This window comes from Aotus nancymaae, unplaced genomic scaffold (assembly GCF_030222135.1).
Source record: "Aotus nancymaae isolate 86718 unplaced genomic scaffold, 86718_ANA_hifiasm-v0.15.2.pri h1tg000018l, whole genome shotgun sequence".
In the NCBI taxonomy this organism is placed as follows: Eukaryota; Metazoa; Chordata; class Mammalia; order Primates; family Aotidae; genus Aotus; species Aotus nancymaae.
In genome coordinates, this window is record NW_026988430.1 from 8,838,665 (window position 1) to 8,851,130 (window position 12,466).

A 12,466-nucleotide genomic window follows, 5' to 3' on the forward strand; every position below is an offset into this window, starting at 1 on the left:
AGGCTTCTGGGTCCTTGTCCTGCAAAGGTCACTAGGAGGAGAGGCGAAGGATAGATGTGAACTGCTCCCCAACCTGGGCAGTGGGGAGAGTGCGCCTCGGGGCCACAATCAAAGGGATTGGCATGGATGTGGCCTGGCACAAGGTCGGGACAGGTATCGCTTACTGCTGTGTGACCTCAGGATATAAATGAACGTCCCTGTGCCCCACTGTTTCCTCATCTGCAAACTAGGGACTGTGCTACCCACCTGGCAGGTGCCATCAAGATCCTCTAACTAGAGGCATTTGAGACCTCGGGGTGGGGAAACGTGCATTTCCTTATGTTGCCTTTTCAGGCCTCTGGGACGAGAGTCCCCATTGTTAATGATGGCCTTCCATATGGCCCCGGGCGGTTCCCACCCTGCCTGTTATTCAGTTTCCCCATCCGTAACAAGGGAATTGAAGTCAGCGGCGCCCAGAAGACAGTAGCTCGGACTCTCGGGTGGCTGGCAGGGAGGGATCCATGAACCCTGGCGTGCGGGACCCGGACCTACCTGTGCCTCCTTGTCTGTGGAGCGCTGGGCCTGCATCCTCCTCGACGTGTCAGCTTCTTCTCTCCCCCGACTCTGGGCCCACGGGGAGCCACCCAGGGGTCCAGCAAAGGTCCCTCGGGTTATGTGGGGGGCACTCAGCTGCCGGCGTGGTGGCGGGATTGGCCCGTTGGCCACCTGCTCTGAGTGGCGCCTCCGAAGAGGGGCTGAGTGCTCTCTCACCTCGAAGTACTCCTCTGACACGGAGGAAGAGGCCACGGAGAGCCTCCGGGGCCCAGGGCCACGGCCGGAGCTGCCTGAGCGGCTGTCCTGGTCACTGAGGGTTACGTAGTCATCATCATCTTCCTCTTCAGCCCCGTCCAGCCCATTGGGGAGCCCCACCCCTAAGCCGTCGGGGTCATCCTGGGTCACAGATAGCTGCCGCTGGAGCGGGGTGTGGCCTGGGCCTGCCGTCCTGGGTAGCCCGTGGTCTGTCCCATTCTGGGGAGCCTCCTCTTTGGGGGTCTCTAGGGCCCAGCCAATACCACTGCTGTCCTGGGCTAGTACGTCTGCCACAGGGACTGTCCGGGGCTTGGGCACGGGGGGCAATGGCTCAGGGTCCCCCTGGGGGAGGCCGTTCTCAGCTGGGATACCATCCTGGGGGGCATCAGGCTCTTGGGGAGGGCGAGGCTCTGGACGGGGCCTGCTGTCCTGGCTCTGCTTCCACAGCTGGTGCTGGGCGCTGGCCTGGGAGGTGTCACGGATCTTGATGCGGTTCATCTGGCTGGGCTGGGGGTTCCAGATGTTGGGGTCAATGATATTGATGTAGCCCAGGATGTCGCTGCCAGGCTCCGGGTCCGGCTCCACCCACGTGGGCAGGTACTCAAACATGTTGGCCTTCTCCAGGTGGAGCAGCCCCGGGTGGACGGGTGTCGGCAGCTCGGGGAGATCCCCTGGGTGCTCAGCCAACGCCGCGCCCTGCAGCCCCGGGGGCTTCTTGGCTTCCTGCTTTTCAGAGGAGATCTTGGCAATCTCGTCGACACTCTTGGCCTTGACCAGTGCGTACTTGGGGTTGACAAGCCTCTTGGCCACAGTGCCCGAGGGCACCAGGGGAACCACAGAGGGCAGCACGATAGGCTCTGGCTCCGGCTCCTTCTCCATGGGGATGCCCTTGAGGCTGACGCTGTGTGACATGAGGTACAGCTCCTGGAACTGCCGGTCAAACATCTCCACCACCTGGCCAGACAGCACGGAGATCACATTCCGGTCCGTCCGCGCGGCCGACCACGTGAAGCTGCAACAGAGGGAGGGGTGCTGGTCAGGCACAGGGCCCCGCTTCCTCCCCAGGCCCGTGCACCGCTACTGCTGAGCCTCAGACCGTAGCCACAGGGCCCTGGGATCAAGAAGTGAATAGGGGCAGAGGGCAGGGACATGCTGTGGGGTCAGACTGAGGCTGGGATGTCAAGCAGGTCGGTCATACAGAACCCATTCCTGCCTCTGCAAATGGCACGGCGCTGTGTTCCTCTCCGGCTGGTGCAGGATTTGCTGAGCAGCTTGGGAAGGCCCTGGACACCGTGCGTGGTGCCACATGTGGTGGCCGCTGCTGCCAGGTGTCTAGGCTGCCACCAACCTCCATGTGACCGTGGGCAGCCCCCTCCCCATGCCCCGTGTGCCGGTCGCCACAGAGCTGGCCTCATCCCTGAGGACGGCTCTCAGAGCGACCCCCTAGGCTTGCAAAGCCACAGCCTGGCCTAGCCACACCCCACCTCCAGGCTGGCGACATCTCCAAGCTGGAACAACAGCGTCCTCAGACAAAGCCCTTCTCTGCCTGCCTCCAGAGACAGACGGGCAGGCAGGGGTGCCCCGGGCCTGCGCATACCTCAGCAGCCTTGGGATCAATGAACCGGAATAACCAGGGTGTCATAAGTCAGGATGAAGGACAGAAGCCAGCTGGGAACCAGAATTACCTCTCCCGCAACTTCCCTGAAAGCCCAGAGTCACCTGTAGGAGCCGCACACAGCCCGGTCTCCATCCACAAACATGAATTTCTGGGCCAGGGCGCCCTTGAACTTGGTTGCCGACCGAGTGAAGAACTCGGTTCCCCCACTGCTCCGCACTCTGAGATTCTGTGTTGGGAACAAAGAGACAGAATTACATGACCATAGCACCGACCACACAGGGCGAGAGGAGGACCGTGGCTGCCTGGGGCTCAGAGGGGGCTTCGGGGTAGTGAGGAGGGGGAGGAAGAGGCGGCGAGGCCTGGAGGAAGGGGCTGATGTGTCCACAACTGCAGGGCCCGGGGTAAGGAGGGACTCGGTGAGCCACGAAGCTGCAGAGGGGGCAGACCCCGGTGACAAAGCAGGTGGGATAAGATGGTCTGGGCCGTGGCCCCAGAGGTGTCTGAAGAGCAGCGCCAGGCAGGAGAGGCTTGCACAGCCGGCCAGCCTGGGAAGTGCGCCGTGATGCTGCCGTGGGTGGGGGATGCTGTGCTGGGGTCCTGAGCAGGAGAGTGACGTGCACACATTTTAGACATGTCTCGAGGATGGTGAGGGCGTGATGTGCCAAGGGAGGGCAGGAAGAGGGGCCTGCCCTGCGGAATATGGGCCTCACACTCCGATAGTCTGTGGCCCTCCAGGGTGAGTGGCCCTGCCCAGCCTCTCCCCTGTGCTTCTCAGCACCCCTGTCTCTGCTGGGCTCTGCTCCAAGGGCAGGACTCACAGCAAACCTTTCTCCTTCTTCACGGCCACGACACCACTCGTACCCAGGCAGGCCCTGGAAATGGTCAGATTCAATTCCGTGCCGGCTTACACTGTCTGGCCCAGGAAAGCCCTCAGAGCCCATGCCACAGGGAGCTAAGACTAGGGAGAAGGCTCCTGGGGCGTGGGGAGCACAGTGGACCCCTCAACTGCCTTAGCTCCAAGGCCAGATCGTCACCGGCCTTTTCCTGGACCTGGCCACATAGGCCCCTCTGTCCCAGTGTGGAGTCTCTGGCGCTGCCAAGGGCCTGTGTGTTACATGAGCTCCAGGCGCTGCCTCCTCTCCCCCCGTAGCAGGGCCTGTGGTGAGGGAGGAGCTGAGGGTAAAGGCTGGTGCTGGGCATGGCAGAACCCAGGAAGGGCAGGGCGGGCCTGGCTGAGACCCAGGTATCAAGGATGGCCGAGGGCATCCCAAAGTAGAACCTCAGATGTAAAGAGGACCTGGGGCTCATCTGGCCTGTGTCCAGGGCCGTGTGTAAGAAATGCAGGCTCCTAGGTGCCCTGAGGGTCTGACTCAGGAGGCCTGCGGTCAAGGCGAGGCATCTCAGTTTTAACATAAACTCCAGGGATTCCTGACTGGTCTGCCTGCATGCCTCCTGTTACGGGAGTCTCACTCCCTCCTGAGGGGTTCTGTGCCGCCTTCTGGCTCTCGGTTATGACACGTTCTTAGTCAGACTGAGCTGTGACTTACTGGTCTGTCCCCTCACCCACTCACTGGCCCCAGCTTATTCACCCCACTCATTCACACAATCAACAACCCCTGCCGAGGCCCCCAGCTGCAGACAGAGATGCCTGTGACGAGGATCCCACGTTGGAGGTGCAGGGCGGGCAGGGAAGCAAACGAAAACAGACCGAGTGCCCAGGACCACAGAGGAGTAACCCGATGTGGGAAGGGCTGGCCGGGAGGCTCCCTCGAAAGGATGACATGGGTCACAGTGGGAGGTGGGGAAGCATTCCAGCAAGGGACTCAAAGGCCAGGCATGAGAGGCCTTTGTCCAAGAGCACCTGGGGGAGGAGGGGTGGGCGACAGAGCTGCAGAGGGGGCAGGGCCGGCTCCTGGTGAAAGCCCCTGCATCTGCTGAACGGCCTGGGCTTGGTGCCTGGGGCCACAGGAGGATTTAAAAAGCGATAGGGTTGGGTGTGCATCTCAGGAACAGTTCTGGCACCAGGGGTGGGTGTGTGAAGTGAATGCTATGGGAGAGGAGGGGGGCCTGAGAGCACAGAACCGCCCGCCATGCCCTCCAGCCTCCTGCCTACCTGTCCTTTCCGGGTTCCAGACCCCTGTGGCTGGGGTGGCCCCAAGCTGGCCACCACAGAGGCAGGGGGGTGTAGGCCCTGGGTGAGTCCCCGTCTGATGTCCACTGTGGGATAAACAATCGCCTTGTCATGGGGCCCAGTGAAGCCAGATAAGCCTCTGCTCCCAGGGCCGCCCTGGCCGGCCCCCTGCCCCACAGGCTGCAGGTCTGCACACAGCCAGCTCAGCAGGAAGCTGGCCTCCGCCCAGGACAATTAGTGCTCGTGACTTTGTACCCAACACGGAGCACGCTCGGGGTTGAGAAGTCGGACAAAGATCCTGGAGGTGGTACGAGGCCTTCCCTGTCACTGAGCCCAACCAAGCCCAGCTCCACCGCCTCCTGGCCCGGCCCCTCCTTAGCCTGGAAAATCAGCCGTCAGCATCAGCACCCCTCTGGACAGTGTCTGTCCCCACCCATCCCAAGCCTTGTCTTGATGAGGGCTCCAAAAGTCATCACTTCCATCTCAGAGTGACTCAGCCTCCGTGTGAGCCGCAGGCCCCAGCCAGGCCGCTGTGCTACTCGAAGCGAGTCCCAGGTCCTTGTTGGGCCTCAGTCCCCCTTGGCACACAGCAGGGCGGGCCTCCAACTCTTCGGCCCGTTCTACCTGGGGCTCAGCAGCAGGTGGGGGCCTGCAGCAGGGCCCCCCACTCCCTGCCTCGTGGCCTGCTCCCCAGCTTGTGCCTGGGTGGGCCCCACCCCACGGGGCCTGGCCCTGATGAGGTAACGTCTCAGGACTCTGGGCTCGAGTGCACACAGGTGGAGGATCCCACAAAGCTGCATTGTCTCTGAGCTCCCGGGACACCCCCAGCAGAGGACGGCAGATGGGTGGAGGGATGACGGTGCTGGCCCAAGAGGGGTGCCCTGGGCAAGTCTTTGGACCCTCTGGGACCTCAGTTTCCTCATACGTAAGAAAGGACGTCAAGGGCGAGTCAGGGCAGGGGAGGATGGCTGGGCGGTGCTTTATCCGCTCTCAGGGGGTGCCAGAGGCTGGCTTCTGCCCCAAGGGTGTATGGGCAAGGGGGGCTCCAGGGCTGGGGCAAACTACAGCACCCAAGCCCGGCAGGCCTCCAGGCCACATATGCTCAAAGGACACGTGAGCCAACTGTACCAAGCCCGCTGGAGCCCAGGCCTGGCTGGAGGGAGGCAGAGCGGGCTGAGCAGGTGCCCCTGGGGCAGAGTGGGTCTAGGCACTCTTGAGCTCCAGTCCTAGCACCAAATGGACACCAACCAAGGCCTTTCTCCCCGTGCCTCAGTCTTCTCATCTGTGAAAGGGCCCACTCAGCCTGTGCTGCAGGGCCGATGCGAGGACTCAACAGAGCCCCCGTGCAGGCGGGGCTCCCCCAGGAAAGGTGCCCAGCTCCCAGCGGGTGCCCCATGAACTCGAAGTGGCCCAGTGGGCTGTGGCGGACCAACACAGAGGACCGCAAAACATCCAGGGTGGCATGGGTTCCCCAGGGAGCCAGGACTGTCAGCCGAACTGGGTGGGTGGTTGGGTGGTGGGCTCGGGGTGGGGCGAGTGACTTGCCCACCGTCTCCCAGGCCTGGGCTGGGCCGGGACTGAGGACAGGGCTCCTACATCACCCACCTCCTCAGGGCCCAGCCGGCATCTCCTGGGCTGGTAGAGGAGTGGGGAGGCCCAGAGACACATCCTGACCAGGTCCGAGCTGGGAACCGTGAGGCCAGGCCAGGCCTAGTGTGAGGAACGCAGGGAACAGAGCCGGACATGGCGGCTGGAGCCCGGCTGCCTCCACTCTCTGCCCCCGGTGCTGGCCTTCAGCAGCCTCCACTCTCCTCTACAGGGCCTGCCTCGCTCTCTGTGGGGGGAGGGCGGGGAGGGGCAACCAACACTCACCCTGGTCTTCTCCAGGCTGTTGTGAAGTTGGGGTGGCAGGCCCTTTGTGAACCTGAAGCACATGATGGCGTGTAGGGGCAGGGCCAGCCGAGCTCCAAGGCCCTCGTCTGAGGGGTTCTCTCTCCCCTAGGCCAGGGCTCAGGTCCCCTTTTGTGTGGGACCTGTCCCCAGTGATGCAGGATGTTTAACAACATCCTCGGTCACTTGATGCAGGTGGTACTGCAAGGTGTGACAGTTACAAATGCTGGATGTCCCTCGGCAGAGTGAACGTCACCTGCTTGAGAACCCCCGCCTTATACCCTGAATCCATCACAGACCCAGGCCCAGGTAGAGACAGCAAGACCCAGGGATTCCCCTGGGCAGCAGAAGGGCTGGGTGGGGCTGGCCCGCGTGAGCCCTCAAGCCCTCACCGTGTGCCTCCCATGGCCGTCCCAGCTGATGTTTTTGTTCATCAGAAACGGGAAATGGGTCTGGCCTTTGCCCAGGGGCTGCTGGTTTTTCCAGCTGGGCTGCACAAAGTCAACTAGCTTTTCAGATGACCCAGGCATCTCAAGGCTCTCGCCTGTCCTAAGCTGGGAGCCTCAGGCCCAGCCTGCCTCCTGGTGGCCCAAAAGGAGCCATCATGCGGCCTGGCCCTGTGACCCCAGGGGGTGGGGTGAAAGGTCTGGCCCTCTTCCCAAGGCCTGCTCCCCATCTGTCATTTGGGGTGATCATTCCCATACTCCCACATGGAGGGCCATCAGGGGCCAGCTGGGCCGACCGGCTGGGGTGCTCAGGAATCGGAGCCCCATACTTGGGGAGATGCTGGTGCATGCTGCTCCCACCTCACCTGGGGACCAGGAATGGGCTTGGCCCAAGCAACAGGCCGCATTTCGAGGGTGTGCTGGTGTGGGCTCCACCCCAGGAGGAAGGAGCCGAGTGACGGTGAACTGCCGCCAGGCCCTGGCGTGGAGGGAAAGAAAGCCGCTCAGCACTCAGACCAGAGCTGTGTCTCACAGGGGGCTGTGCCTGTCCCCAGCCAAAGACAGGATGGGAAGGAAGCTCGTGACTAAGGGCACACCCCACACACAGCCTCCTTCACGCTTCGCAGCAGCCCCGACAAATCAATGACCACATCCCCGTTTTGCAGACAAGACAATGGAGGCCTAGAAAGATTCAGGGACCCTGCCCAAGGCGACCATGCAGGTGGCATAGCTGGGGCTCAGGACTGGCTCCTGGTGTCACCCTCAAATGGGCACCTGACACCCCAAGGTCATAAGGATGACCCCCCCAAAAAACCTGTACCCTGGGCCCGTAGGAGCTGGGCAGGTCGGTGCAGAGCTGAGCAGGGGTGGCAGCAGCTGAGGGCAGGCCCAGGGATTATCGGCAAAGGAAATTCGCCTGGAACAGGTCTGGGCCCAGCTAGCCCGAGGGGAGGAAGGTAGGCGGGGAAGGCAGGCCCTCAAGAGGGTGACACTTGGCTGGGGCTGGGCTCTCAGGGCCTCTGGCCACCTGCCCAGGGCTGTGGAAGGGCAAGCTCAGAGGCAAGAAGGAGGAAGCCAGGTCACACTTTCCCATGGAGGTGTCCAGTTCCTGGATACGTCACCCTCCAGATCCTGGCACCTTCCTTTACTGGGGGAGAGAGGTGGCTGAGCAGGGCAGGCTGAGCCAGGGATCCACAGTGCCAGCTGCCCTCCCCTGCCTGGATTGGTCACAGCCAGTGGAAGGGCTGGCAGTGGGACGGGCTCACATCCAAGCCCCTGACCCAGCCCAGGGCCTGGGGTTTAGAATGTGTGGTTCTTCCCAGCAGCTGTTTAACTTTCTCAGCACACAGAGCACTTTGCAACCACCATCTCCTTCAGTTTCACCCTCACACAACCCCAGGAGGCATCACTATGGCCAAGGGGCACTGGAGGCCCCGAGAGGTGGAGCCGCACACCCAGGTCCCACAGCAGGTCAATGGCCAGTGAGCCGTGTGGGTGGCGCCAGGGCAGCCTGCGCTGGCCGGGTGGTTTTGCTTTTGGTTTTATAACGGGAACCAGTGATTACTTCCCCTGCCCATGGTGGGATGGCCATTCCTAGGTTTAGTGAGAGTTGAGTAGCTGGTGTGAATGAGTGGGGTGGGAATCCTAGAAGATTGGCTGAGCCAATAAAAGGGAGAAGAGGAATTATATAAGGGATCTGGTCCATCCTCTGATGCTCCGCACCATTATTACTTGCGGTTACTGTCTGTTATCATTTGCTGCTCGAGCACCAGGGATCTGCGGCCTCCTGTTGGAGCTGATTTCTCACTACTGGCTTTTAGCCACCACCCCTAAATTGATGGGAATGGCTTTGGGCAAGGCATGGCCTCCCTCAGACCTCAGTTTCCCCATCTGTCTTGTGGGAGCCTTGTCTGAATGACCTCAAGGCCCCCACCTGCCCCTTCCCTGCGGCTTCCCGGAAACTCAGAACTCTACAAGTAGAGGGGCAGCCAGGGCTTCTCTGCTGAGAAGGGGCCTCAGGGCGCTGGGTGGAAGGTAAGGCCTTTGGAGTGGCTGGCCCCAGCTTAGGCTCCCTGCTCCAAACTGACTGCATCTGCACACTGGGGGCAAGTGCAAAGCACTCGCTGGGCCTGGGCAGGGGCACGGTGCTGGGGGGGCCCCACTGGGGTCTCTTCCTGGGCACCGGGCAGGGCCAGGGCTTCTGTGGTCAGGTTTCCAAAGCGGCCTTTCCACACTGTGGCTCTCTCGGGCATAAGCTGTCTGCCACTGGAGTAGATTCCCAGCGCTAATGACGTGGCGGGAGATGAGGCGGGCGTGGGGCTTGGGGCCAACCCACCGGGGAGACCACATTAAAAATGTCCCCAGAGCTAGAGACTCAGCACCGAGTGCTCACAACCACTTGAAAGGACTCAGCCTGAGGCGTCGGGGTGGGGGTGGGGGCGCTTGACAAATGCTGACAAATTACAGGCATGGAGCCCGGCCCCTTGTTAACCAGACTGGCAGTGCCCCTTCTCCTGGGACCACAATTCCCTATCCCGCTAGGCTGTCATGAGGATTAAATTAACCAATGCAAAGTGCCTGCAACGGGGCCTGGTGCGCCCCCAATGCTATGGAAGTATTCGCTGTCATCATGCACGCGATCTGCTCTCAGGGAAGCACTCTGCACACAGCAGGTGCCAAGCAATGGCTGGCAGAAAGAGGGCTCCAGACACCAAATGCCCAGGGTGTCTGGGCAGAAGAGCATTGGACCCGTGAGATCCTGTAGCCCAGAGAGGGGAGGTGACATGCCCAAGGACACACAGCAAAGCAGTGCTGACAACCACAGCCCACCCTGACCCCATCCGCAGCCTTCTCTGATCCACCTCTGTTCCGTGGTTTCCCCTCACCCAAAGGTTCTTTCTACTCTGCTCTTGCGCCTCAAAGCCATTTCAACTGTGCAACCATCAAGGAAGCCTTCCCTGGCCTCCGTCTGAGCCAGATCCTAAAACCAGTAAATGGACATTCTAAGGAGACAGCTTTTAGCTTAACCCAAGAAAGGACTTCCTGGGAGTTGAAGCTCTCCAGATGGGCCTCGAGCTAGCTGAGGAGGGAGTGAGCACACTATCACCAGATGTGTGCAAGCACACAGATAACCAGTGTGGCATGGGCTGCTCTGAAATCACATGTGAGGCAGCACGTGGCATGAGCTCCAGCACCTGGTCGGCAAGCACCTAATCGATGTTTATCTTATCTCTGCCACGTTGGAGGTAGTGAGTATCCTGTCCCTTGGGGAATTCAAGCAGAGGTTATACGACTGCCTGGCAGGAGGCTCTAGGATTACTGGACTCTGAGTGCCTAGCACAGGACTCCTTCCAGAGCAGACTGAATGACCCCAGCCCTCCGGCCTGCTCACCTTGAGGTGCCCCAGGTGCATGCGGGCCCGCTCACACATGTGCAGGAAGTACTTGACGTTGCTCTCATCCACGATGATGTACACGGCCACTTTCCTCTTGAAGCCGGCGTCCAGCAGGTCCTTGAAGATGTCCACATCGGTGAACATGTCCATGACCACAGCTATCACCTGGGGGCAAGAAGAGAGACGGGCCCGTCAGGCAGCGCAGCAGTGGGGCAGGTCTCGGCAGAACGCACAGCCCTCCCGTGCCACCAGCCTCTCACGGGTGCCCACTCTGGCCCCACAACTGGAGCTCAGGACCCGGACCAGGAAGTGAGGGGCCAGGGACCTTTCTTGGCCTGAAGTTCTAGCTTCAGTGCCTGCTCTGGGCTCAGCCAGGGGCCCTGTGTTGGTGCCTTCCCAGGCCAGAGCCGGCTACACTCTGCCTGCCTCGTAACACCTGGGGATGCTGAGATGAACCTGATGTGCCAATGCCCAGGGAGAAGGGTAGCAGCTGGCATGGCGGCTCACTGGGCCTCCCCTGCATCCCTGGCTGGTGTGGACTTTGTCAGTGCCCAAACCCAGGTGCTCTTCCTGTCAGCTGACAACAGCTGTCCCCACAGCAGGTGACCTCCTATTGGACCCGGCTCAGGGTGGAGCCCCAGTGTTTGGGGTACACCTACCTACCCCCAGCCCAGCCAAGCCCCACCAACAGGGCGGGGGGTCCGGGTGAGTGAAGGTGCCAGGTGGAGCAGGCAGAGGGACAGGCTGAGGTGGTGTGGGCCCGGCCCCAGTGGGGCTCAGGGAGTCAGGTCTCTCTCTTGCACCTGGTCTCCTCCCCGTCCCTGGGCACAAGTGGGAGGCGTCAGACCAGGGCCTGTGCCTGGTCACAGCCGCCCACACTGCTAATACAGACACGTGTCCCACTCTCGGGTGGGTGGCCCATCCCTCCCACCCTCTGAGGCTGGCACCATCATCCCTGTCCCAGGTCTGAGAACCATGTAGAGAAGACGCCAGGGACCTGCCCTAGGGCACATAGCAAGCTGGGGACAGAGTCTGGCTACAGCCTACCCGGGTTTGCCAGGGAGCAGAACTCAGCTCCCACACCCACTGTGAGACTGGCGTTGCTGGGACGCGGAGATTCGGGGTGATGGAGGCGGCCTGGAGCCTGCTGGGGATGTGTCTGCACACCCCACGGTGAGCTCACCAGGCTGGCCCCTGCAGGCCCATCTGGGCTCCTCCTGGGCCTCAGGCCCCTGCTGACACACATCATTCATCTGACACCAAAGCCCAGACTCCAGCAGAGGGGAGGGCCCCACACCTGCCCTGCCTCAGACTCACTGTGTGACCCTGAGCAAGACACCTGGCTTCTCTGGACCCAGTTTTCTCATCAGTACATCAGGCTCCATCTCTCAGGAGAAGCGAGCACACCCGAATGCCGCAGCACCTGTGAAGAGCCCGGCCAGGGAGTGCTCGGTGACGCCCGTTTGCTGCCTGTCTCCCATAGTCACCTGCACATTCCTGTTTACAGGGGGTCTTCTCGGCCTCACTCCCGCAGCTTCTCACAGGCACCATGGCGGCGAGAGCCCAGCTCGCAGCCGGATAAACTGAGGCTCAGTGAGGTTGTAAGGCTTGTTGGGTGTCACAAAGCAAGCTGGGCCAGGGCCTAGACCCACCTCTGGTTAGGTCAGGGTTGGTCTCCTGCCCCTTCCCTTGGACATTTAGTCTCGGAGGACCTGGGAGAAATGGCGGTCCACCCAGAGCAGAGCTGTGGGACCAGCCTGCTGGACTGAGGAACTCTGAGGCCTAAGGGTCCTCTCTGTCCTCTGGGGAGAAGACTGCTCCCTATCTCTCAGTCTCTGAAGGGCTGTTTGGGGGCAGAGGGAGTAGCTGGTTGATTCAGGGGCTATGACTGGCAGGGGAGGTGGATGTGGGCACCAGATGGGGAAGCACTTGCTGCCCCCAGGGCTGCCCAAGGTTAGACAGGGATCTTGAGAGGGAGCTCACTCCCCAACCCAGGAGATGTTCAAGGACGTCCAGAGACTGCTTGGACAAGGGTGGATGAGAGGGCAGAGGACACGCAACATGGACAGATCACCATGACCTTGGACTGAGCCACCAGTCGAGGGTGATGAAACCCTGGGCGGGGGTGTGGGTGGAAGCAGGGACCTTCCTGCCTGGGATCTCCCAGACCCAAAGCTGCTCCAGCCCAGGGATCCCCT

At 61.6% G+C, this 12,466-nt stretch overlaps 2 protein-coding genes across 4 annotated transcripts in view; one reads left to right on the forward strand and one right to left on the reverse strand.

Annotated features, from left to right (window-relative positions):
• Positions 1-12,466, forward strand: part of SLC5A10 (solute carrier family 5 member 10) — a 70,072-nt gene that overhangs the window by 24,908 nt on the left and 32,698 nt on the right. The window lies entirely within an intron of this gene.
• The window catches only part of FAM83G (family with sequence similarity 83 member G), a 34,180-nt gene that overhangs the window by 7,454 nt on the left and 14,260 nt on the right, over positions 1-12,466 (reverse strand). Inside the window, exons 2-4 of the mRNA XM_012472083.3 lie at positions 10,266-10,433; positions 2,509-2,633; positions 532-1,801 (exon numbers count right to left, since the gene is read on the reverse strand). Of these exons, the coding sequence (XP_012327506.2) occupies positions 532-1,801; positions 2,509-2,633; positions 10,266-10,433 (1,563 nt within the window). The remainder of the gene's footprint in view (positions 1-531; positions 1,802-2,508; positions 2,634-10,265; positions 10,434-12,466) is intronic.